The sequence below is a fragment of the Daphnia pulex genome, chromosome 12 (genome assembly GCF_021134715.1).
Source record: "Daphnia pulex isolate KAP4 chromosome 12, ASM2113471v1".
Classification (NCBI taxonomy): Eukaryota; Metazoa; Arthropoda; class Branchiopoda; order Diplostraca; family Daphniidae; genus Daphnia; species Daphnia pulex.
In genome coordinates this window covers 8,902,529-8,924,051 of record NC_060028.1, presented here as the reverse complement: position 1 = coordinate 8,924,051, position 21,523 = coordinate 8,902,529, and the positions used below count along the sequence as shown (strand labels likewise).

Sequence of the window (21,523 nt, the reverse complement as noted above, 5' to 3'; positions counted from 1 at the left end):
CAACCAAAAAATGACGCGAGTAAATAAATAAAACTGAATTTTTGCTTCTTTCATAGTCATTGAAATAATAAAAGAGTCGACAGCCCCGAATAAAGAGCTTAGATATATACCCCCTCCACACACACATGGGTGTATATATATAGCTCCTACACGTCACAGCGAGATTGAAGCGAAATAATGCAACTGTGTGTGTTTGGAAGGAGGAATAGTTGGTAGTAGTAGTAGTTGTGTCTTGATATGTCTGTAAAAGAGTTTCGGGTTAGAGTGTATAGAGAGTCGCGGTTGTTGTTGTTGCTATGGCCCCCGGAAACACGTAGCAAAGATTTCCAGTGCTGCTGCTGCTACGTAGTAGTACATGCCAACCCTCGAAATGTTTCACAGACGGAAATGCTTTACACGTTTCTCTTACTTCACCCCCCTCTCACTCACTCACTTTTTTTTACTCCAGCCCAGGACGGGAGGGGGTTGGTTGCGTGTGAATACAAACCTGTTCCCTGGGCAAAAAGAGAGGGGGGGGGGGGGGGAGAAAAGAAAGTTGAAGCAACTTCTTTTTTTGTGGGTGCTATACGCGAATACCGTCGCAAACAGGAAATAAAAAAAAACAGTTAAAACGTATAGGAGAAAAAGAAAAAAGACTTAAAAACTTTTTGTTTGTTTGCAGCCGCTTCTGGTATACAATAAGGAGCTGGCTGCTCTATGATATCAGGATGCTACTCCTGACTCCTGGAACTTATTTCCTTCTTTCTCTCGTTGTCAAGGAAGAACAGAGGGGGAGAAAAAAGAAACCGGAAAGCTTCACAGTTTCTTTTTTTTTCTTCTCTTTTACGAGGGAAAATAAAAAACTTCTTTCGCCGACTGCTGGCAGAATGGTGATCTAACTGCAACGTTGACATACCCAAGAGGTAGTACCGGGTGTGATGCATTGCGGCTTCCTTCCTCTCTCTCTCTCTTGTCAGTGCGAAAAGAATGACAAAACATCCATCATGATATCCAGTATAGAAAAGCATCCAAATACTTTCATCTTTTTTTTTATTTCTTCTACAAGAATTGTCGTTGGTATATCAACCTGCAGCATCCAGTATTTTTCACTATAAAATAAATTCCTTTTTTCTATTTGTTTTGTTTTTGGGAGAGACATTTTCACTCTGGAACGAAACAAAAAGGGACGGATGGTTACGCACGATTCTGGACGGATATGTACGTGTTGTTTTTTAAGTAACATCACACTCTTTGAAAAAGAAAAAATGCTGAATTGTCAAATGGTGTGCAAAAAGGTATAACTAACTACCAGATCAGCCGCTTAAAGGCACTGTGTGCTGAGAAAATGTTTACGATGGGAAATAATTCACATAAAGAAAGGGAAATATGAGACCTTGTGAGGCTACCATGCAAAGTATCTCATGAATATGGAGAGGCACAACGGCAGGATCATTGCAGAAAGGGTTGTGGAGATATGACTGCTGCCGTTGCAACCATCTTGAGCGCAGTAGCATTCCTCCCAGTAGACACCATTCTCCTTCACTCCCCAATTACACACACCTGTCACACCTGTGTCGGCCACAGATGCACAGCGACGGATGACCTGTCTCCAGCGTCCATCCCCTGAGATAGACAAAAAATTATGTTTAAAATTCTTCAGCATTAAATTGGGTGGTTGATCTTGGTCTTACAGACAAAGCTTCGGGGACCCTGCTGCGTGATTTTTACACAGAACGTTCCTGGTGTAACAGATTCATCGCTGTTGCAGTCTACAGGTATACTTTTTCTGGTGTCAAACAATTTGTAGGCCCCGCAATTGTCTTGCCCTTTGGCATCTTGGCTGGAAGAACACTGGTGACATTTGATGGAAAAACCTGTGGAGAAATAAAAACGACATTGTGTGCTCAATTCAGGTAAACAACATGGAGTGTCGATTTCATACCTGATTGGACGAATAAGGTGATGACGAACAACTGAATCAACACAATTTGGGCAGCCATTGAAAAATTCAAGTGAGATTCACTTGCAGATTTTAAAAAGGTATATTTGATATTATTTAAATAATTTGCATTTATAAAAAGGTGATCAAAAAAACGCCACCGCCCAAAACAATTCTGTTGAGGAACTTTCAAGATACACGGTTGCCACGTTCATCTAGAGTCGATGAAAATTGAATTTATTTAAAAAAAAAACATTTAAAAAAAATATAATTTTAGCTTTAAAAAAAGATAAAGAAAGAAATCTCTTTTACACGATTTTATTTTTCATAATACGATCACAGTGAAATTCAATACATCAATGAATCGAGGTGCGTGTCAGTCTGTCAGATATAAAACAGGGAAATATTTCGTTTCCTTGTGTGGAAAGGCCAATAAAGCAAAGAAAATAATAAATCAGCGACTTAAAAACAATCGTTTATTTTCTACATGTGTGTAGTCGTTTTCATTTCACTGATAAAAAGGCACTTTATGGACGGCGTAAAAATTCAGGCGGTTGGACGGCTTGAATGGAATGAATAAAATGGCTTGAGATTCATATTACTATGATGTGGAGATAAATCAGATAGATTACACACATTACAACCTGTTGAGGTGGTATAGGGCTAAAACTGAGGAAACAGAACCTAACATCATGAGATTCAAAGGTAGCATTGAGCTGGCGGCATTACATCCATCCTTGCTGTTGCAGGTACAGCTTTCAATGTGAATGTTGAATGTCCCTGATCTTTGAAGGCAGTAACGTTCATCTCCACCGATACCAGGCTCTCCAAGCCTGGCACAAGAGCGAATGTATCTCCACTCTCCATTCACCTTCTGACGGATTTTTCTGCACATGGTGGCCTTCACACCTGGTAGGTGAGTTACTTCAGGGAAGGTGGCACAGTCGAAAAAGGGTGTGGATGTGTTGTCAAACGGATCAGCACATTTGGGATCTTCCAAGGATCTGCATACCCAGCATTTGATACCAGTACCTAAAAGAAATAAAAGAAAACAGGTTAGCTTCAAAATTCTTCGTTTAAGATCGTAAGCATTTTTGTATTTTTAAGACGCTGGAAAACGTCAAAACAAGCACACGTTCAAATCGCTCTACAGTGGTTTCGGTGACATTTTATAAACACGGCAAAATCAAAATTTCAATTGCTTGATTTTTTAAATAGTAAACAAATGATATACCTTCTCTGATAGCAAATAAATAAAATATAACAATGCTGGCGAACACGCCCAAGGATCGAATCGGTGCCATTTCTTAAATTTTTATTCAAGACAGGTGAGACAGCGTTGCGATGTCAAGTCACGTCAAGTAATGGCTTCATATATTAACCGCCAGGTGGCACTACTTTCCGACAGCCATTTCAAAAATATGAGAAACCGTTCAAGTGCAAAAAAATATTCTTTTACGTCATCTTCCAATTATTTTTGAATTGCTTTCAATAACATATTGCTTTATCGATTTTCTAAACAGAAAATGAAAAATGTTGCGTAAGCAAATCAAACCTGCTCCGAAGGCCGAAGCCTGTGCTGTGTGCTGGGAGAAGCGGAAGCCATAAAGAACGGCCTTGAAATTAGTGTCGACTGCTTTAGCGCACAACGGAAAACCAAACCAGCAAAACAAACCAAAACAAGTCGTTGATTGAGCCAAATTGTGTGCGCGACGCTTGATATTGATCAAGAAAAGTGACGAAATTGTGTCATCTAGTCTTGAATATTACCTCCATATTGTGTGTTGTCTTTAAACCTAGCTGATGTTGGTCGTCTAATTTGATCTGCCCGCTATGTCGACTAGTTCTAATAGTTCGTCTTCTAGGGATTTTACAGATCATCTAAATGTCCAGTATGTTTTACAACTTTTCATTTGTAAGGCTTAAAATATGGTTTCTTATTATTAATCATGTTCCCGTCTTTTTTTAGCAAGCTTCTCCTACGCCATGCCAGTCAAAACTCTCTCGATGAAAGCTCTCAGAAAGAATCTGCCCAGTCTTCTCCTGAGAGGCCATCTTATCGCAATTCAGATCACTTTTCAAAATCATTTGCGAAATTCAACATGATGAGAAAGTATGCTCTTCTTCCCTTCTCAATGCTCAAACATGAAGTAACACTTCCTTTCTTTATTGTTTATGAACAGAGACAAATTTCTTTGTGATGTTGTCCTTATAACCACAAATCAAGAAGAATTCCCTGCTCATAGAGCAGTTTTAGCTTCTTGCAGTCCTTACTTTCATGCAATGTTTAGTTGCTTTGAAGAAAGTAATCAGAACAGAATTGTTCTCCAAGATGTGGATCCCAAGGCCCTTGGACTCCTGCTAGAATATGTTTATTCTTCTGAAATTCAAGTCAATGAAGATAATGTTCAGGTTAAAAAAAATTAATTGTTTTAGCTTTACAATAAAAAAGCAACTCCAATAAGTTATTTGTGCAGATCTTGCTGCCGGCCGCGAATCTTTTGCAAATGTTTGATGTCAAAGAAGCTTGTAGTGAATTTCTTGTCACTCAATTGCATCCCTCCAACTGTCTTGGAATCCGAGCGTTCGCTGATCTCCATGGCTGCATAGATCTATTGAATTTAGCTGACAAATATACTTCCCAACACTTTAGGTACTACTGCAAATAATTTTCCCAATTATTAGAAACTTGACATTTAATTCAAAATTTGGTGATTGGTTGCAGTGACGTAGTAGACGGAGAAGAATTCACCAGTCTAAACTGCCAAGATGTGATACGTATTATTAGTAGTGACAAGTTGACAGTACCTTCGGAAGAAAAGGTTTAAAATTTCATTGAAAGTGTGCTGTTGTTTTGTCCTAAAATTATTTTTATTCTTAAGGTATACGAAGCTGTCATGAACTGGGTGAATGCCGACATCGCTAGTAGAAATTCAGAATTACCTGCCCTTATGGAATATGTTCGTCTTCCCCTCCTCTCCCAAGACTACCTTTTGCAACATGTCGAGACCAACACTTTGATGCGATCCAATGCTCATTGTAAGCATCCGTGAATAAGTTGAAAATTTTAAGACAACTTTATTAAAATAACTATTTCATAGGCAAAGATTTGTTGATTGAAGCTCTTAAGTATCATCTGCTCAAAGCTGATCAAAAGCGGATTTATCAAACTTCTAGAACTCGTCCAAGATTACCAATCGGCTTGCCGAAAGTATTTTGATTTAATTTTACTTTTATCAAACCTCGGCGAATTTTAATTTTGAATACTTTTTAGCTTCTTCTCGTCGTTGGTGGCCAAAGTCCGAAAGCAATTCGCGGAGTTGAGTGCTACGATTTCGAAACCGAGAAATGGAATCAATTGGCGGAAATGCCCACTAGACGTTGCAGGTAAATATCTTCAACTTCTACGAACAAAACAAATGTTGATTGCGTTCTCTTTTCTTACATCAGAGCGGGTTTGGCATCTGTTTGTGGACGCATTTATGCAATTGGTGGATTCAACGGATCCCTACGAGTGCGCACAGTTGATCTCTATGAGCCAAATTTGGATCAGTGGTTTCCAGCTCCTGACATGGAGACGCGCAGATCTACCTTGGGTGTCGCCGTTTTGAATAATTTCATCTATGCTGTAAGCTTCAAGAAAAATCAACTTTTGTGCGGATTCCTTTGATCGTGGTTCGTTGTTACCCCAGGTCGGAGGATTTGATGGATCGACTGGCCTGATGTCTGCTGAGAAATTCGACCCGGCAACGCAAGAATGGCGTGCAATAGCTTCCATGAATACAAGGCGCAGCAGCGTTGGCGTCGGTGTTTTGAATGGTCTCTTGTATGCGGTAAATATGCAGAACAAAAACCCGTGTAGATAAGAGTTGACTAAGTCTAGCATTTGGTTTTAAGGTTGGTGGATACGATGGGGCTTCGAGGCATTGCCTGTCATCGGTTGAATGCTACAACACTGAAACCGATTCTTGGAACTTAGTTGGGGAAATGGTACAGTATTAAAACGCATATTCCGTTCGGATGGAGACGTTTTAATAATGGATTATGTAATTATGGTCAGGCCTGCCGACGTAGCGGAGCTGGTGTGGGGGTATTGAACGGCTTTCTCTATGCCATTGGTGGTCACGATGGACCCATGGTTCGACGTTCAGTTGAAAAATTCGATTCTGCAACGAAATCGTGGACATCTGCAGCGGATATGTCGCTGTGTCGGAGAAATGCGGGTAAGATTCATACTCATAATCATTTCTAAGCATTTCAATTATTGTGTGTTTCATTTCCTTTAATAGGTGTGGTGACTCACGATGGTCTAATCTACGTCGTTGGAGGTGATGATGGAACGACAAATTTAAACTCGGTCGAAGTTTACGACCCCACAGCCAATACTTGGTCAATGTTACCTGCATGTATGGGTATCGGACGCAGTTATGCTGGAATAGCCATCATTAACCGGCCTTCATGAATGTTCAAGAAAAAGAGCTCTTGTCCTAAATTTTTCATTATGTTCATTTTTAATTCGCCAATCATGTTGGGACAGCAGTGCGGCTGCCTTTTCTATCGCTGCTTTTAGATCCATACGATGTTCGAATGGTAATCTCGTAATTTTTTTATTATTTATGTTGCCAAAAATCCTAGGGTTTGGGGTTGTCTTGCAAAACAAACACTACCTACTTTCGATGTGAAACAATCGAATAAAAAAAACATCGCGTACATTAACGAATTATTTTTGTGTTCCTTGTATCCAACCGTACGAAAAATAGTTTTTGAATACATCGTGGTTATTCAAGTTTCGTGTTTTTATATCAAAACTCTTCTTTTAATATACCTAGGATTTATTAGTTATCCTTATTTTATGTTTAAGTTGAGAATTGAGAATAACGAAAACAAAAAACCATCTAAATTCTAAACCTCGTTTTTTCTTATTTTTTAAAATCAGTCATAGATGTCGCTATAAAGCCCGCATTTTCCCAAGCAATCAAGTTCATGTCCAATAGATGGCGTTAAGAGACATCCGGCCTTTTTAGCCATTGGGCTGTACGAATGAACGTAGACAAATGGCGGCTGTGTAGGTCAGTGGAGAGTCTGTCGTCGTTGCAATACACCCAAAAGGCTATCATAAGTCCCCATTTTTGGATCAAAGAAAAGTCTCGTTAATTTAAGAAGCTCGCCGGCGATCAAAAACGGCCGTTTGGCTCATGTATTCGACAATTGCCTACTTTGTTGAAGATGCAGAATGTGGTACAGAATTCTGCTTCTGAAAGTGTAGGGAACTGCGTGAAACAGCACGAGGTCGGGCATCGTGCATTGGCCAACCCAGCAGCAGCTACAGCCCCTGCGACGTCCGCTGCCAGTGCAAAGCCGAGCAAGCCTAGCAAAGGCAATTCCGTCCCGAAGAGCAATCACATCGCGGGCAGAAGCAACAACCACCCAACATCAACTCATCATCATCATCAACCTCCACCACCCAATCTGAATCACAAGACTGTTACTGTGACAGACCTAGCCAACTCTTGTTCAACAGCCCTAGCTACTGAGATAGCTATCCAACAAGTCAAGCAGAGTCGGTCATACCAACAGCAATTTATGCCTGACTCTTCTGACAGTGACAGTGACGACGTCCTTTCGGTAAGTAGCTTCCTGAAAGGCATAGGATTACTTTTTTTCTCTCAGCTCACCAATCTAGGAAACAACTCCCCAGTTCCAGTGGAATCTTATCAATCAAAATGTCCCCCTGGTTTAGTTCCATCCTGTGTTGGTCAGCCCTACATCAACATATCGGCATCAGTACAAATGCTTATTGTGTTTGCGATGCTTAGATTTAGTTAAATCATCCTTTCTTTTGAGCTTTAAATAGGACTCCCCCTCTGAAAGCTTGCAAAGTTATTCTTCCTGACTTACTTCACTGCTGCTCTACTTCCTTGAGAGAGCCATGATTCAAAAGTTTTTTGCTTATTTAGAGCATCATTTAATTTGGCTGTTTTCATCAGACTGTCAAGGAACAGTCGTCGTTTGACACCAGAGGATTTTATCGTATCTACAGCTTGTTTATGCCGTGTCATCTTTCGGCGTTTGGCGTGGGGTTTGGTCAGGGTTCAAGCGGTCTTCGTTCTCATTGATGATGGCAAATCAGATGGATGGACTTGGGGGACAACTAGAGGTTGAAAGAGAAAGAGGGAGGGGGGCCTTTTTGAAGGGATTTGGCCAAAAAGAATGTGTAGAGGGAAAAAAAGGGAGGCAAAAGATTATGTAGGGGGAATACGGTGGGGGAGCGTCGAAGCCCTTTCTTTGGGATTCCGGTGGGCCGTTGCCCCCTTGATTTGCAAAATGTTTTTGTACTGGTGTAGTACCTTCTTTTCCAAAATGTGAAGCTTATGTTAGTTGGCCCCCTTGGTAAAGTGGCGGAATAGTTCCGCCTTCAAACTATGGAAAACATGTCAAGTAGAAGGGAAAGTAAATCACCAAATTGAAATGCGGAGCACTGTCCCAGTTTTGTCCAAATCGTTCCAGCTAGACCCGACTCGGCTGTCATTCCAAAGTTTTTATTTTTTTATTTTTTAAAGTTACTTGTCCCGACTTTAGTTGCAACACGACCAGCACCTGTTGTCAAGTCTGAAAGGAACGAAGGACCCTGCCGTTATTTAAAGCAATCTTTGGTGTGTCTGGGGTACCCATTTTGGCTCTGCTTTTGGAATAACCGAAATCCGCCCGATGGCGATTGAAATAACTAGAAACCCAGGGGTTCGCTTGCCAAATGTAAAGAAGGGAATCGAATAATATTACCACCTCCATCATCCGTTTTCTGTCGTTAAGTTTTCGTCAGTGCGACTGTCGTTCCTTCGTTGTTTGTGTCATTGTGAAAATGGGAATTGACCTGTAGGTGGAATCTTTTTTTGTGGAGGAGTCGGAAGTGGAGGGCTGTGCGGACGACTGCCGATGCCCCTCGTCTTCGGCCTCGTCGCTGGACGCGCCGCGATTCCTTCTAGCCGCCGCTGCTGCCGCTCAACACGACGGACACAGCATTGGCGAACTACCCCGCATCGATCCAGACACTCAGGCCAGGATTGAAGCTCTCCTCGAGGCTGCAGGTAAAAACTTTAAAAGAAATTCAGAAATTTCAATAAATATTCCTAATCTTTTCGTGTATTATCTTTACAAAATTACCAGGAATTGGAAAACTGACTGGAGGAGACAGCAAACGGCTCGGCGATCAAGAAGTTCTCAGTCGGTTAACATCCAGTGTATCGTGTGCACTGGACGAGGCCGCCGCTGCACTAACCCGCATGCGATCCGAAAACTCTAGCAATTTCCATCAAGAAGCCCGGTAAGCAAGAACTTCTTTTATTGGCCGTCTATCTCCTGTGAAAGGTCACACATGACGATAGCTAGATTTCAGCCAGTGAATCGTTGTTGGCGAACTTTACCCATCCAAGTCTAAACATTTATTCACTGAGGTTGACTGATAAAAGTGTGAACCCTTCACAATTTTATCACTCAGAGAAGGATGCAGTTGAAATGAGCTGATTAATCGGGTTGAAGTCATTGAATTTGTATCCCTTATTTCTTGGCTATCAGTGGGGGTCATGTTCTATTAGAACTAATCCATAATATTGTTAAATTTGATGCAATGAGAATGGTTCTTTATCATCCATTTGTCTTGTTTATTACAGGTCGTTAGTGGAAGCCTGCACTGACGGCGACGTCTCAGCCGTACGGCGTTTGCTAGACGAAGGACGTAGTGTACACGAAACCACGGAGGAAGGCGAGTCATTGCTTTCGCTGGCCTGTTCGGCCGGCTACTACGAATTGGCGCAGGTGTTGCTTGCCATGCGGGCCAACGTAGAAGATCGTGGCGTCAAGGGCGACTGTACGCCACTGATGGAGGCGGCGTCGGCTGGTAACGCGGATATTGTCCGCCTGCTGTTGGAACACGGCGCCGAAGTCAACGCCCAGTCGTCATCGGGCAACACGCCGTTAATGTACGCCTGCGCTGGTGGCCACGAAGAGGTAGTTACCCTCCTACTGGAAGCCAACGCTAACGTGGAGGACCATAATGAGAATGGCCATACCCCGCTGATGGAAGCTGCCTCCGCCGGTCACGTTGGCGTGGCCAAGATCCTTTTGAACCACGGCGCCGGCATCAACACCCACTCGAACGAGTTCAAAGAGTCTGCCCTGACGCTGGCCTGTTACAAGGGTCACTTAGAGATGGTCCGTTTCCTCCTAGAAGCTGGTGCCGATCAGGAGCACAAGACCGACGAGATGCACACAGCTCTCATGGAAGCCTCGATGGATGGCCATGTCGAAGTTGCCCGGCTCCTTCTTGATTCGGGAGCCCAAGTCAACATGCCGGCCGACAGTTTCGAGTCACCTCTTACATTGGCCGCTTGCGGTGGTCACGTCGAACTAGCCATGCTCCTCCTGGAACGTGGAGCCAACATCGAAGAAGTAACTTGTGCAAGTTTGAATGAAAATGAATTCGCTTTTCTATTCTAACCTGATTTTGATCTTCTCAGGTCAACGATGAAGGTTACACGCCTCTGATGGAGGCAGCCCGTGAGGGTCACGAGGAGATGGTAGCGTTGCTACTTAGTCAGGGTGCCGACATCAACGCACAGACTGAGGAGACGCAAGAGACGGCCTTGACTCTTGCATGTTGCGGAGGTTTCTCAGAAGTGGCCGATTTCCTCATCAAGGCCGGTGCTGATATCGAACTGGGGGCGTCGACGCCGCTCATGGAAGCAGCGCAAGAGGGCCACCTTGATCTGGTGTGTTAAGTTTCACATCGTACGATTTCGCAAAATTTTATAACATTTTTTGACGAAATTTCTCTTGCTAGGTCCGCTACCTTCTAGAGGCTGGCGCCAATGTTCACGCTCAAACGGGAACAGGGGATACCGCTCTGACGTACGCTTGCGAAAACGGACATACGGATGTGGCGGAATTGCTTTTGCAATACGGCGCCGATTTGGAGCACGCGTCTGAGGGAGGTCGTACACCTCTGATGAAAGCTGCAAGAGCCGGTCATCTCTGCACCGTCCAGTTCCTGATTGCGAAAGGAGCTGATGTTCACAGGTGAAATCGATTGATTGTAGCTGGAATTTGAAGTCGGCTAGAATTCATGGTTTATTTGATTGACACAGGCAAACCACCAACAATGATCATACCCCGCTTTCCTTGGCTTGTGCGGGTGGCCATTTGGCAGTCGTAGAGCTATTGCTCCTCCATGGAGCCAACCCATTTCATCGTTTAAAAGACAACTCGACTATGATCATAGAAGCGGCCAAAAGCGGACACACTCAGGTGGTGCAGTTGCTGCTTGACTACCCCAGTTCCATCCTGGTGACACCCGAGCAAGCCCAGATACCACCGGGCATCAACTCAAGTGGCCAAATGGTCCCTGTCGCTTCAGAGGATTCGATCGTCCCGTCACCGGCAGTAGTCACGGATTCAGTTCCTACGGCGGCACCTCGAGTCCCACCCGTTGGAGGAGTGGCCGCTACGGTTCCCACCGCGGCGCTTGGAGGACGACCGGAACCGCAGGGAGCAGCCGCTGCCTTAACCAGCCTTCTTCCACCCAATACCTCGTTGCCGGCAATCCCAACACCTCTCGCTGGGTCGTCCAGTTCAAGTCCGAGTGCTGGCGGGAGCCATTCAATCTCTACCCTGGCGGCGGCAGCCCAAAAGATGCTGACGAAAAAACCGCTTGAAACAACCTCCTCCTCGTCAGCCGGCGCCTCTGGAACGGATCAACAACTCTCCTCCTCAGCGGCGGCCAAGAATGCCGCGACACCTTCATGCGAGCATGCCTCAGTGTCCGCCACCGTCACGTCTGCGACCAGCGTTTCATCGGACAGCAAACTCTTGCCGGTCCGTTTTCCTCTGTCAGCCGAGGGACTTTCGTTTGAGAAATCGCAACTCGTGGAAGAGTTGGAGAAGATTGAACGGGAATTGCGTGATAGAGCCCAGTGGTCGTCGTCACAAGCCAGTAGCACGTCGGGGTCTCAGTCGAGTCATAGTACGGCTCTCAGCCCGGCAACCGCCGCCGCTTTGACGCACATGCTCAACATGGAAGTTGAATTGAACCGGCCCGGTGGTGGCGGCATTGGAGGGGGGACCCTTGTCGGTCTCACAACACCGACACCCGTCAATTTGGAAGATATTGTCAAACTCCTTGAAGAACTCCCACCTCTAGAGTTTGAATCCACCCGACCATCGCCCGCTCCACCTGCCCCTACGCCCAACCAGATCGCGCCTTCCTCGTCAGTTCCTTCGGTCCTTCCACCACCGGCGCAACAACAGCCAAGAGAGAGCGTCATAGTCACGAACCCCAACGTTGTCAGTAGCAGCAGTTCAGCGCCCAGCACAAACGCCTCCAATGCTGTGACGCCTGCCGCCATCATCTCACCGGCATCTCTACCCCCAGCCGAAAGACCCAAAGCCAAAGCCGTCAAGAAAGAGAATAAGATCCTCAAGAAGCAGCAACAACAGCAGCAACAACAACTGCCGCCTCTACAACAACAACAGCAGCAAGCATCCCAAATCCAACAAGCGCATCAGCAACACTGGCAAGTCCCGACTAACGCTGTCCAACAACAGCAGCAACAACAATGTCAGCAACTTCAGCAATTGCAGCAACTCCAACAACTACAGCAGTTGCAACAATTGAATCAACATCTGCAGCAGCAGGTGATGCAACAGAGGCATTTGAAGCAGCAAAATCAGGCCACTCTGGCTGCTTTGCAACAGAACGCCCTGCAAAACCAGGCGCAGTTGGCTGCGCTTCAGCAAAATGTGGCGCAGCTTCAGCAATTGGAGCAACAAGTTTTGGCACCAGCCTACACTGCTGGTGCGGCCCAAGGTCCATCGGCAGCAGCAGCCACTGCTCAGTTTCAACAGTGTGTTCAGCAGATCCTCCAGCAGAAACAGCAGCTTCAACAGCAAATCCGTCAGTTTCAGCTTCAGGTTGAACAACAGCTGGCCTTCCCTCAACAGCAAATTCCTCCGTTGGCTGCTGCTGGAAGTGGGAACGTGCAGACAACCACCGTCAGCCGAGTTGAAAGGAATAACCTCGACGTTGACGCGGAATCAGCCGTTGCAAAGATTCCACCATACAATAGCGACGAAGTCAACGGTAATTTTTAGTCCAAGCGTTTTGATGTGTCACGACACGATGAATAATTCTCTTTTATTGTGAAAATGTCTAGGCGAGGAAGTGAAATCTCCAACCAGAGCTGAGAAACGCCCCATTGATAATTCTTCGAGCGAAGATTCATCCAGTAGTTCAACGACTGGAGGCCTGCAAGTCACTGGGGCGCCAGTGCCCCTCTTTGCGACTCAGGATGTTTCCGTAGCTGCGGCTAACATCGGCATACAGGTTCAGAGTACTGCGTTACCCAACGGATCAACGGCTCAATGCGTCACCGGAATCACCTTTCAACCTCTTTCGGGGACCAATGTCTCTATACCCTGTTCCGCCTATTCGGGTTCGAATGCTCAGGTAAATTGTTGATGCTTTTCTATCGATTTCACGCAGTTGTGTAATCGAATAATATTTGCAACTAGATTGGAAATGGATCACCTTCAACCACCTTAATTCATTATCAACAGCTACAGTCTGGATCGACGACTACTGTACAAGCGGGCGCCGTTTCAGCTTCCGGCCTGCAAGTGGTAACGTCCCAGACGCCAAGTTTGGCAATCCACCAGCAAATTCGGTTGCAATCTTTACAATTACGTAAGTTATACCATCACTGCGAAAATGATCCTGCTGGAAATTCTCTCATTCTTCGCGTTTATTACAACAGCGTCGGGTCAATCTCCCATCGAGCCTATAGTCTCAGCCAACGCCACTTCCGTCACTGCGCCAGTCACTTTGGACGCGAAATGGACTGGATTCAATATGGGAACATTCACTGTCCCTCACCCACCGGCAACTACCAGCGACCAACAACAGCAATCTCAGATTGCCGGGGGTTCAACTCCCGTCTCAGTTCAGATGGCTAGCTCCTCCACGGACAAGAAGACAAAATCTGGCAAGAAATCTAAAGTGTCTTCAGTTCCAACGCAACAGCAGGTGTACTCTGCTCCCATCACCGATGCAAGTGGTGAGTCCATTTTCAACATCATTCTTCATTTCATGAATCGTAGGTCTCAGCTTATCTAACGCTTCAATTTCTCACAGGTTTAGCCGTTGGAGGAATCGGACTAACGGGCGTCAATGGAGCTGTTCAAACTGGACAGGCGACGTTTGATCCTGATTTTGGAGATTACCCTGACTACAATCCCGACTACTCTTCTTTCCTACCTGGTGTTGTACCGGCTGGAGCGGCGTCTGCCTCTTCAGGATCCATGGCAGCCTCAACTCCTTCGTCTCACTATCCCAGCATGCCTGCAGGTGCTGCTGGAGTATCGTCTGGCAGTTGTCTTCCAGTCGCCCCCGCAACGCCATCTGGAGCGTCAGTGGTGCCGGGAGGAGCGCCAGTTCCTGGCGCAGCATCAACCAGCCAATACAGTCAACCTTTATTACCTATGCTGGACTTGGATTCTGAGACGGACTCGAATCACGATACCGCCCTGACACTGGCATGCACCGGTGGCCACGAGGAGCTGGTTGAACTGCTTCTTTCCAGGAATGCCAATATTGAACACCGTGACAAGAAAGGATTCACTCCACTCATATTGGCCGCCACAGCCGGACACGAGAAGGTGGTCGAAGTGCTGCTTAATCACGGCGCTAACATTGAAGCCCAATCGGAACGAACAAAAGATACGGCTCTCTCGTTAGCTTGTTCAGGTGGACGCTACGAGGTGGTTGAGCTGCTCCTGAATCGTGGCTCCAACAAAGAACATCGTAACGTTTCGGATTACACACCTCTCTCGTTGGCTGCTTCAGGCGGCTACGTCAACATCATCCGGCTACTTTTGGCCCACGCTGCAGAGATTAATTCGCGCACTGGGTCGAAGCTGGGCATCTCTCCGTTGATGCTAGCGGCCATGAACGGCCATGTAGCCGCCGTCAAGACGTTACTGGAGATGGGCAGCGACATCAATGCTCAGATTGAGACGAACAGGAACACCGCTTTGACTCTGGCCTGCTTCCAGGGAAGGCACGAAGTCGTCCAATTACTCCTCGAGAAGAAAGCCAATGTAGAACACAGAGCCAAGACTGGACTCACGCCTTTGATGGAAGCGGCCAGCGGCGGCTACGTTGAAGTTGGTCGAGTGCTCCTCGATTACGGTGCGGATGTCAATGCGCCTCCCGTACCTTCTTCCCGAGACACAGCCCTTACGATTGCATCCGATAAAGGCCATGTCGATTTTGTTGAACTCTTGTTGCAGCGCGGTGCGCAGGCGGATGTCAAAAACAAGAAAGGCAATTCTCCTCTGTGGCTAGCGGCAAATGGCGGCCATCTCGAAGTCGTGGAACTTCTCTACAAAGCCAAAGCAGACATTGATTCCCAGGTAAACTAGTTGTTTTCACACTTTGTCATCCTCAATTCTCATTGCTAATTTAAACTGCTCTTACTTAGGACAATCGCAAAGTTTCCTGTTTGATGGCAGCGTTCCGCAAGGGCCATGTCAAAGTCGTGAAGTGGATGGTTAAGCGGGTGACTCAATTCCCGTCTGACCAGGAAATGACGCGATTCATTTCAACGGCTGTCGACAAGGATCTGCTCAAGAAGTGTCATCATTGTATGGAGGTTATCCGAGCTGCCAAAGACCACCAGGCGGCAGAGGCAAACAAGAACGCGGCCAATCTCTTAGACGAACTCGATATGGAAAAGATTCGAGAAGATTTGAAGAGGGCCGCTGCTGCTCGCAAACGGGAAAAGAAGAAGCGAAAGAAGCAAGAAAAGAAACAGGAGAAGCGCCGTGCCGAGAGCGACGACCTCGATAACGACTCACAGGTCTGACCGCCGTGTTTCCGGTTTCAGTTTATTTTTGGGTTTATTGATTGTACTAGATATCCGTTTGATTATTCTACGATTTCGCTAGGCTTTTGTTAGAAATAGATAATAGTCAGTGATAATCATTGATGTCCTTCCTGTCCAGTAAATGTAATAAATATTTTCGAATTGTAGGAGAACGGCAATGACAACGACGACGAGAAAGATGGCGAAGGAGATGATGCCATGAGTGACACGGGAGATATTCCCGACTTTGTCGAACCACCTCCAACCAACAACAACAAGGAAGCAGATGAGAAACAGTCTTCCAAAACCAAGAAGAGCAAGAAGAGCGCCAAGATAGCCGCGCCAGAATCTGCTACCACCAACACAGTGGAAGATATCGTCGTTGAAGTCCCAACCAAAAGAAAGGATAAAGAGGTGGAGCCTGAGATTCAACAGCCCACCAAAAAGTCGTCTCCTCCTCCCCTGGTCACTACCAGCTCCTCTGAGGATCCGGCTCAACTCTTGAACCGAACCAGTAAACGGAAGAAGGAGAATGTGATACTGGAGACGTTGATTATCACGACTGAGAAAGTGGCCAAAGCTCCTGCTTCCGCGCCGGTTCAACAGCAGCGAAACGGCGCCGAGCTGGACACGCTCAAAGAAGTGAACAATCTACCTTCATCTCTTAAATCTTTGTCTCCTACCTCCTTGACGAGTCCTAAACGGCCCGTAAAGAGAGAAGAAGGCTGGAAGGAGGTTGTACGTCGTGGACCAGTCAGCAGTCGAGAAAATTCGAGTTCTAACTTGGGTTCTACTGCGGCCGGAGGGAAGAAAAGTCAATCGAGTGACCGTTCGTCGGGCACCTTGTCTGTTATCCAAAGCTCTGAGCGATCAAAGAAGGTTACTGTGCCATCGAACGCTATTAGTCGTGTCATTGGTCGAGCCGGATGCAACATCAACGCCATCCGAGAGATTTCCGGCGCCCACATTGAAATTGAGAAACAGGGCAAAGGTCAGGGTGACCGCACTGTTTTGATCAAAGGCCTGGCAGAATCCATCCGTCAGGCACAGCAACTCATCAGCGCCTTGATCAAAGAGCCCGAGAAGGAGTTTAATGAACTAATGGCTAAGTTCCGGGCCGCCAATGCAGCCGCCAAAGTAGGAGCCTCAGCTACGAGCGCCGGAGTGAAACCGGGAACTGCAGCAACGACATCGGTTGCTGCCTCCCAGCCGAAAGTAACTCGAGCCGCTACGACCATTGCTTCCAGTAAGCCCACCACAACAGCGCCCGTTTCCGGCCAGCCTGCTCCTGTTCCAAGTACTGTAGCCTGGGGAGCTATCAACACTTTGATTGTTGCTGCGTCGTCTCCAAAGCGAACGGTTCCGGCATCAGGATCGAAGACTCCGCCCGTCACAGCTGGTCCTTTACTCGTCCAACAGCCTCAACAACAGTTGTTGGCTCAACAGCAGAAGAGTGGAGCAGTTCGTCAACTGTTTCCCGAAGTTAATCCAGCCATAGCCGTTCCTGTGGCGAAGAAAGTCGTTTCTCAAACTTCTACAGCTCCCGCATCCGCAGCAGTGGTGAAGCCAGTCGTGTCGTACAGCGTGGCCGGCAACGCCACAGTAGTTCCGACCACCAGTGGTGCAGCTTCTACGCGCACTACTCCGGTCGTTTCGGGTCAATTTCCAGCTCCGACAAAAGTATCTCCGCAGCAAGTGGCTCCTCAGGCGCCTTCTAAGCCGTCTGATAAAACTTCTCCGCTCATGCCTGCCTCTTCAGTAACCAGTCATCAACAGCAAGTTCCAACTCAACAACAGCAACAGCCGGCCACCTCGCAAGCGCAACATGGTCCAGTCTGCAGCAGCCAGGCACAGCAAATGCCTAGTTCGTGTTCGGTTTCAATTTCCACTTCAAACAGCTTGGTTTCATCGAGACCCAGTTCTGCTAGCCCAGTTCAAGACTACTCACCGTTTAACAACCTTTTCAGCAAAGTTGCCCAGCAGAGTATGTGGTACAAAGAGCAGCAGCAGGGTTCCAAATCGTCTTCGAAGAATTTTGCTAGCGTGGCGGCTTCCGGAGTCAGTCCGATACCGTCCAAGTCCACCCCTACATCATTGGCCAGCTCTCTTTCCGGCCATCAAGGAGACTCCGGGCCGTCGCTCCATGTTGTGGATGCAGCCAAAGCGCCAGGCTACCGAGGAAATTTGACGGCTACAAGCCAGTCGCAGAACGACATGTCGACTATGGACTTGCCAACTTCGTTGGCGTCCAGCGCTCCTGGAACCCCGATTCCGAGTTCATGTGCTGCTATGCGAGCCCCAGTTGGCAGTCGCCATCACCCTTTAACACCCCCGCCACGTATGGGGACGCCTCCCCTCTTTAACCCGACTCCGATTCAACCTCTAGGTCCTGTCGGAGCTCGAAACATGCAGTCTAATCAAACATCGGGAGGCCCCCCAGACTCGATCATGATGCCTCCACCTCCAGCTGCTTCGCTGGCTCCCGGTGGTCCATCGGCCACTGTTCGGATGCGGCCCAACTCGACGGCAAATCGGATGCAGCACGAACCGCCGCAGCAACAGCAGCAGCCTCAGTACGATGGAATGCCCATGACCAACTTCTACGGAATTAGCAGGCCGTCTGGACCGATGGGCGGCGGTGGAGGAGATTCCATGCGACAGGCACCGTCATTCCCCCTAGCTCCAGGAATGGGCGGACCCCCGAGGTATAACAACACTTCATTATCAACCTCGTTCTCGGCGTCGGCGAAACTCAATCCCAACGCTCCGGATTTCGCAACCAGCAGGGGAGGAGGCGGAGGAGGACCTCAGCAGCAAGGCTATCCGGTGCCCATGTTTGGTGGTGGCAATCGAATCTCGTTCCCTCCAGCTGGCTATGGTCTCGGCTCGGCTAACGGGGGTGACATGAAACAGCACCAGCACATGCCAAACCAGAACTTTGGAACGGACTATCCGCCACCCATTGGAACACCTTTTGGGTCATCCGCCAATGAACTTCATCGTATGATGGGTTACCCAGGACCTGGAGTAGCCAACCGGATGTCTGGACCGCCTCCCTCCACCCAAACGAGCGGTGGTTTATTAGGTAATTACAATTGCAATAAGTATTTGATTTGAATATGCTAAACATTTGTTCATCCTCGAAAACTGTAGACGGCAATTCTGGGCAGAATCACGACGCCTACGGTGCTTCCGGTGGGCCTCCGCAACACCAACAGCATCAACACTCCCAGCACCGCTCGATGCAAGACGATCAGCGAAAGATGCTGAGACCCGAGTTGAGGCCCATCGGCACCGAGCGGGCAATGACTCGTCGGACACCCGGACCACCTCACGGAGCTGGCGGAGTCGGTTTCTCACCGGCTGACCTCGGCTTGTGGGGATACCACGGCGCTCCAGGAGCCGACATGGGTGCTGGTGGCGCAGGTCCCATGGTCCCACCTCTTTCCGCAATGAACCCATCGACTTTGCCTCCTGGCCTCAGTCCCAACGACTGGATGGCTATTTCAGGACTTCACGGACCCAACGTTTCTGTTCCGGCACCGAATTCAAACGATGACGGAGGCCTGTCTTACCTGCAGCAGAAACAGGGCATGACTCACCATCATCATCAGCAGCACCATCACCATCACGCTCTTTTGCAGCGCCAGATGGATGGAATGTCAGAAGGAAATGAATCTCTCGGAATGGAATTTTCGGCTCAAACTTCAGTCGGAATGAACGGTGGTCCCAACTCTAATGCGCCGTACCACCAACACCCAGGAGCCGCTTTCATGAATGGTATGCCTCCACCTGGTATGCCGGGCGGACCAATGGGAGCACCCATGTTCCCAGGTGGACCTGGGGAGCAGCACGGAGGTAATGACACCATGAACGGTATGTGGATCGGACCTGGCTCCAACATGAAGGGCAAAGGGAGCGGGCCGTCGCCCAACTCTATAGTGGGCGACCAGCAACTCTCTGACGCTGGCATGGTAAGTTTCACTATCGGTAAAATAATTTGATTTAACGACTTATTCTACAACATTTTATTGCATTTTTTTAAAGGTTTGGTTGAAATGGAGCCAGCAATAAAGACAAGATAAACAAAAAATGACCGGGAAAAATATGATAAAAAAATGAACGAGGAAGGTGATCGAAACGAAAAACAACATAAAAAGAAACAATCATGTTTCATTGTATCCGGATGGAAAAGAGTCGACAAAAAAGAGGCAATGGAATCTGAAGATGATATCTCCCAATCATGTGTACGTGTTGTCTCTCTTCTTTCTTTTTTTATTATTATTATTTTTTCCCCTTTGCCGTACGACCTATTGATGAGCGTGACTCTCGGAATTTTTTGACCCAATTGTCATCTGTTAGAATGTAGATATGATTCTTTGGGTTTAGATTAAACATACACAACCAAACAAACAAACAACGCAAAGAGCCAAAAAAAAACAAGAATTAAAAGAAAGAAAACTCAAACTTTTGAAACAAAAAAAGAAAAAGTGTCTGAAAAGGTGCGAGAGTGTTGACGGTGATGAAAACCGTGGTTAGGGTTTTCCGTTTTCTCTGGAAACACCTTCAGGACGTCGCATACTAATGTGCTAAGAGGTACTTACGTGATGATGGAACTCAAAAACTGGGTGTCGTGCACGACCGGCCACAAATCGGGTAGGAAGATTTACATAGTTCCCCTCCATTCTTCTTGTCTGAAAATATTTGGTTGTCCTTCTTGCGACCCTCTTGCACTCCTTTTTGGGATTCTCTTGATTGTTGTCGATTTTGCAAGCAAAACACAAGTGCGAAAAGCGTTTTCTTTGTACTGATCGAATTTTGTGAATCTATTCTTACGACATTAGTTCTCCCTCCTCTCCTTATACCTTATTCAATTTGATTTCCCTCCTTTTTTTCCTCCACCGCCACCCATCTCTCTATCTCTTTTTTGTTTCTATTTTGATATACATAAAAAAGAGGATGACAACGTCATTGGAATTACTGCGAGCGAATTGTGAATGTAGTTTGTTGGGTGAATTATTATTATTTTTTCCCCCCTCTCTTGGCCTTGTTACATGCACTTTATCTCTCTTTTGATCCTTTCTCACTCTCCTCTCTTGATGCTTTCTCGTTCGAGTCTTTCTTTTTTTGTTGGATTGTTGTCGTCGATTTCATAAACGAGTTGGGGACATGCATCATGTAGGCCTTTTTTTGTTTCCCCCCTACCCACTTAACTTTGTCGTGCACTTTATTAATTTTTTTTCTTGAATTTTTTGTCGCATTATGATTCAATTCCTTTCCTTATTTTCACCTTATATCATTTCGTTGAAAAACGGGATAATGTCAATCCGTGTTATATGAAAACCGGCTGCTGGACCCTCCTTCCCGCTCCCTCCCCAATTGCTCGTTTTGCCCTCCTCTATTCATTTTTTTTTCTCTCACCTATGATTTGTACCAAGTGGAGGGATGAGTTAAAATAAAATAAAAAAATATTGCAATGCCAGGAGCCAGCAACTTCCTCTTAGGTCGTTTAGGTAACACCCAAACAGGAAGAAGCCTCCCCCCTTGAGAGAAGCCAATTGACTTTGAACCTGAAGTGTCGGCTTCTCATTCAAGGGCTTATTAAATCGTTAGTGCATTTCCCTCAATAGATGGCGTTGAAAGGCGTCGATCTTGAAATAGGACTACAGTTCGGTGACCCACTTAAGTTGTT

At 46.6% G+C, this 21,523-nt stretch overlaps 4 protein-coding genes across 7 annotated transcripts; 2 read left to right on the top strand and 2 right to left on the bottom strand.

The window, feature by feature from the left end:
* Nucleotides 1–1,012: 1,012 nt before the first annotated feature.
* Nucleotides 1,013–2,144, bottom strand: LOC124209561. Its single transcript, XM_046607605.1, has 3 exons — nucleotides 1,922–2,144; nucleotides 1,671–1,853; nucleotides 1,013–1,602 (listed from the first exon to the last, which is right to left on the bottom strand). Exons 1-3 carry the CDS (start codon nucleotides 1,977–1,979, stop codon nucleotides 1,382–1,384), a joined length of 462 nt encoding a protein of 153 aa, XP_046463561.1. The 5' UTR covers nucleotides 1,980–2,144; the 3' UTR covers nucleotides 1,013–1,381.
* Nucleotides 2,145–2,377: 233 nt separating this feature from the next.
* LOC124209560 lies at nucleotides 2,378–3,290 on the bottom strand. The gene is made up of 2 exons (XM_046607604.1): nucleotides 3,153–3,290; nucleotides 2,378–2,950 (listed from the first exon to the last, which is right to left on the bottom strand). The coding sequence occupies exons 1-2, from the start codon at nucleotides 3,220–3,222 to the stop codon at nucleotides 2,556–2,558; spliced, it is 465 nt and encodes a 154-aa protein (XP_046463560.1). The 5' UTR covers nucleotides 3,223–3,290; the 3' UTR covers nucleotides 2,378–2,555.
* Nucleotides 3,291–3,469: 179 nt separating this feature from the next.
* Nucleotides 3,470–6,705, top strand: LOC124209558 (ring canal kelch homolog). The gene is made up of 13 exons (XM_046607602.1): nucleotides 3,470–3,810; nucleotides 3,888–4,031; nucleotides 4,102–4,330; nucleotides 4,396–4,571; nucleotides 4,644–4,740; nucleotides 4,801–4,957; nucleotides 5,020–5,129; nucleotides 5,193–5,305; nucleotides 5,369–5,546; nucleotides 5,611–5,751; nucleotides 5,816–5,908; nucleotides 5,979–6,141; nucleotides 6,208–6,705. The coding sequence occupies exons 1-13, from the start codon at nucleotides 3,752–3,754 to the stop codon at nucleotides 6,378–6,380; spliced, it is 1,833 nt and encodes a 610-aa protein (XP_046463558.1). The 5' UTR covers nucleotides 3,470–3,751; the 3' UTR covers nucleotides 6,381–6,705.
* A 245-nt stretch (nucleotides 6,706–6,950) lies between these two features.
* LOC124209555 (ankyrin repeat domain-containing protein 17-like) lies at nucleotides 6,951–19,917 on the top strand. 4 transcript variants are annotated; one of them, XM_046607596.1, is made up of 16 exons: nucleotides 6,951–7,543; nucleotides 8,796–9,003; nucleotides 9,083–9,239; nucleotides 9,586–10,363; nucleotides 10,432–10,683; nucleotides 10,755–10,990; nucleotides 11,059–13,049; nucleotides 13,123–13,415; nucleotides 13,481–13,652; nucleotides 13,723–14,022; nucleotides 14,100–15,379; nucleotides 15,448–15,825; nucleotides 16,000–18,536; nucleotides 18,618–18,916; nucleotides 18,985–19,805; nucleotides 19,879–19,917. In XM_046607596.1, the coding sequence occupies exons 1-16, from the start codon at nucleotides 7,145–7,147 to the stop codon at nucleotides 19,903–19,905; spliced, it is 10,128 nt and encodes a 3,375-aa protein (XP_046463552.1). In that variant the 5' UTR covers nucleotides 6,951–7,144; the 3' UTR covers nucleotides 19,906–19,917. The 4 variants fall into 4 exon arrangements, with proteins under 4 accessions (XP_046463552.1, XP_046463551.1, XP_046463550.1 ...); XM_046607595.1 differs by having other exon boundaries at nucleotides 18,615–18,916; XM_046607594.1 differs by having other exon boundaries at nucleotides 8,817–9,003; nucleotides 16,000–18,916.
* The last annotated feature ends 1,606 nt before the right edge of the window (nucleotides 19,918–21,523 follow it).

Bases quoted from the DNA above. Each gene is read 5' to 3' on its own strand.
- LOC124209561 (XM_046607605.1), bottom strand. From the start codon at position 1,979: ATGGCTGCCCAAATTGTGTTGATTCAGTTGTTCGTCATCACCTTATTC. The intron at 1,854-1,921 runs GTATGAAATCGA...ATTTCTCCACAG, and splicing joins CACCTTATTCGTCCAATCAG to GTTTTTCCATCAAATGTCAC. The intron at 1,603-1,670 runs GTAAGACCAAGA...TGTCTATCTCAG, and splicing joins GGGTCCCCGAAGCTTTGTCT to GGGATGGACGCTGGAGACAG.
- LOC124209560 (XM_046607604.1), bottom strand. From the start codon at position 3,222: ATGGCACCGATTCGATCCTTGGGCGTGTTCGCCAGCATTGTTATATTT. The intron at 2,951-3,152 runs GTATATCATTTG...TATTTCTTTTAG, and splicing joins TTTATTTGCTATCAGAGAAG to GTACTGGTATCAAATGCTGG.
- LOC124209558 (XM_046607602.1), top strand. From the start codon at position 3,752: ATGTCGACTAGTTCTAATAGTTCGTCTTCTAGGGATTTTACAGATCAT. The intron at 4,958-5,019 runs GTAAGCATCCGT...ACTATTTCATAG, and splicing joins GATGCGATCCAATGCTCATT to GCAAAGATTTGTTGATTGAA. The intron at 5,752-5,815 runs GTAAATATGCAG...TTTGGTTTTAAG, and splicing joins TGAATGGTCTCTTGTATGCG to GTTGGTGGATACGATGGGGC.
- LOC124209555 (XM_046607593.1), top strand. From the start codon at position 7,145: ATGCAGAATGTGGTACAGAATTCTGCTTCTGAAAGTGTAGGGAACTGC. The intron at 10,364-10,431 runs GTAACTTGTGCA...TGATCTTCTCAG, and splicing joins GTGGAGCCAACATCGAAGAA to GTCAACGATGAAGGTTACAC. The intron at 14,023-14,099 runs GTGAGTCCATTT...AATTTCTCACAG, and splicing joins TCCCATCACCGATGCAAGTG to GTTTAGCCGTTGGAGGAATC.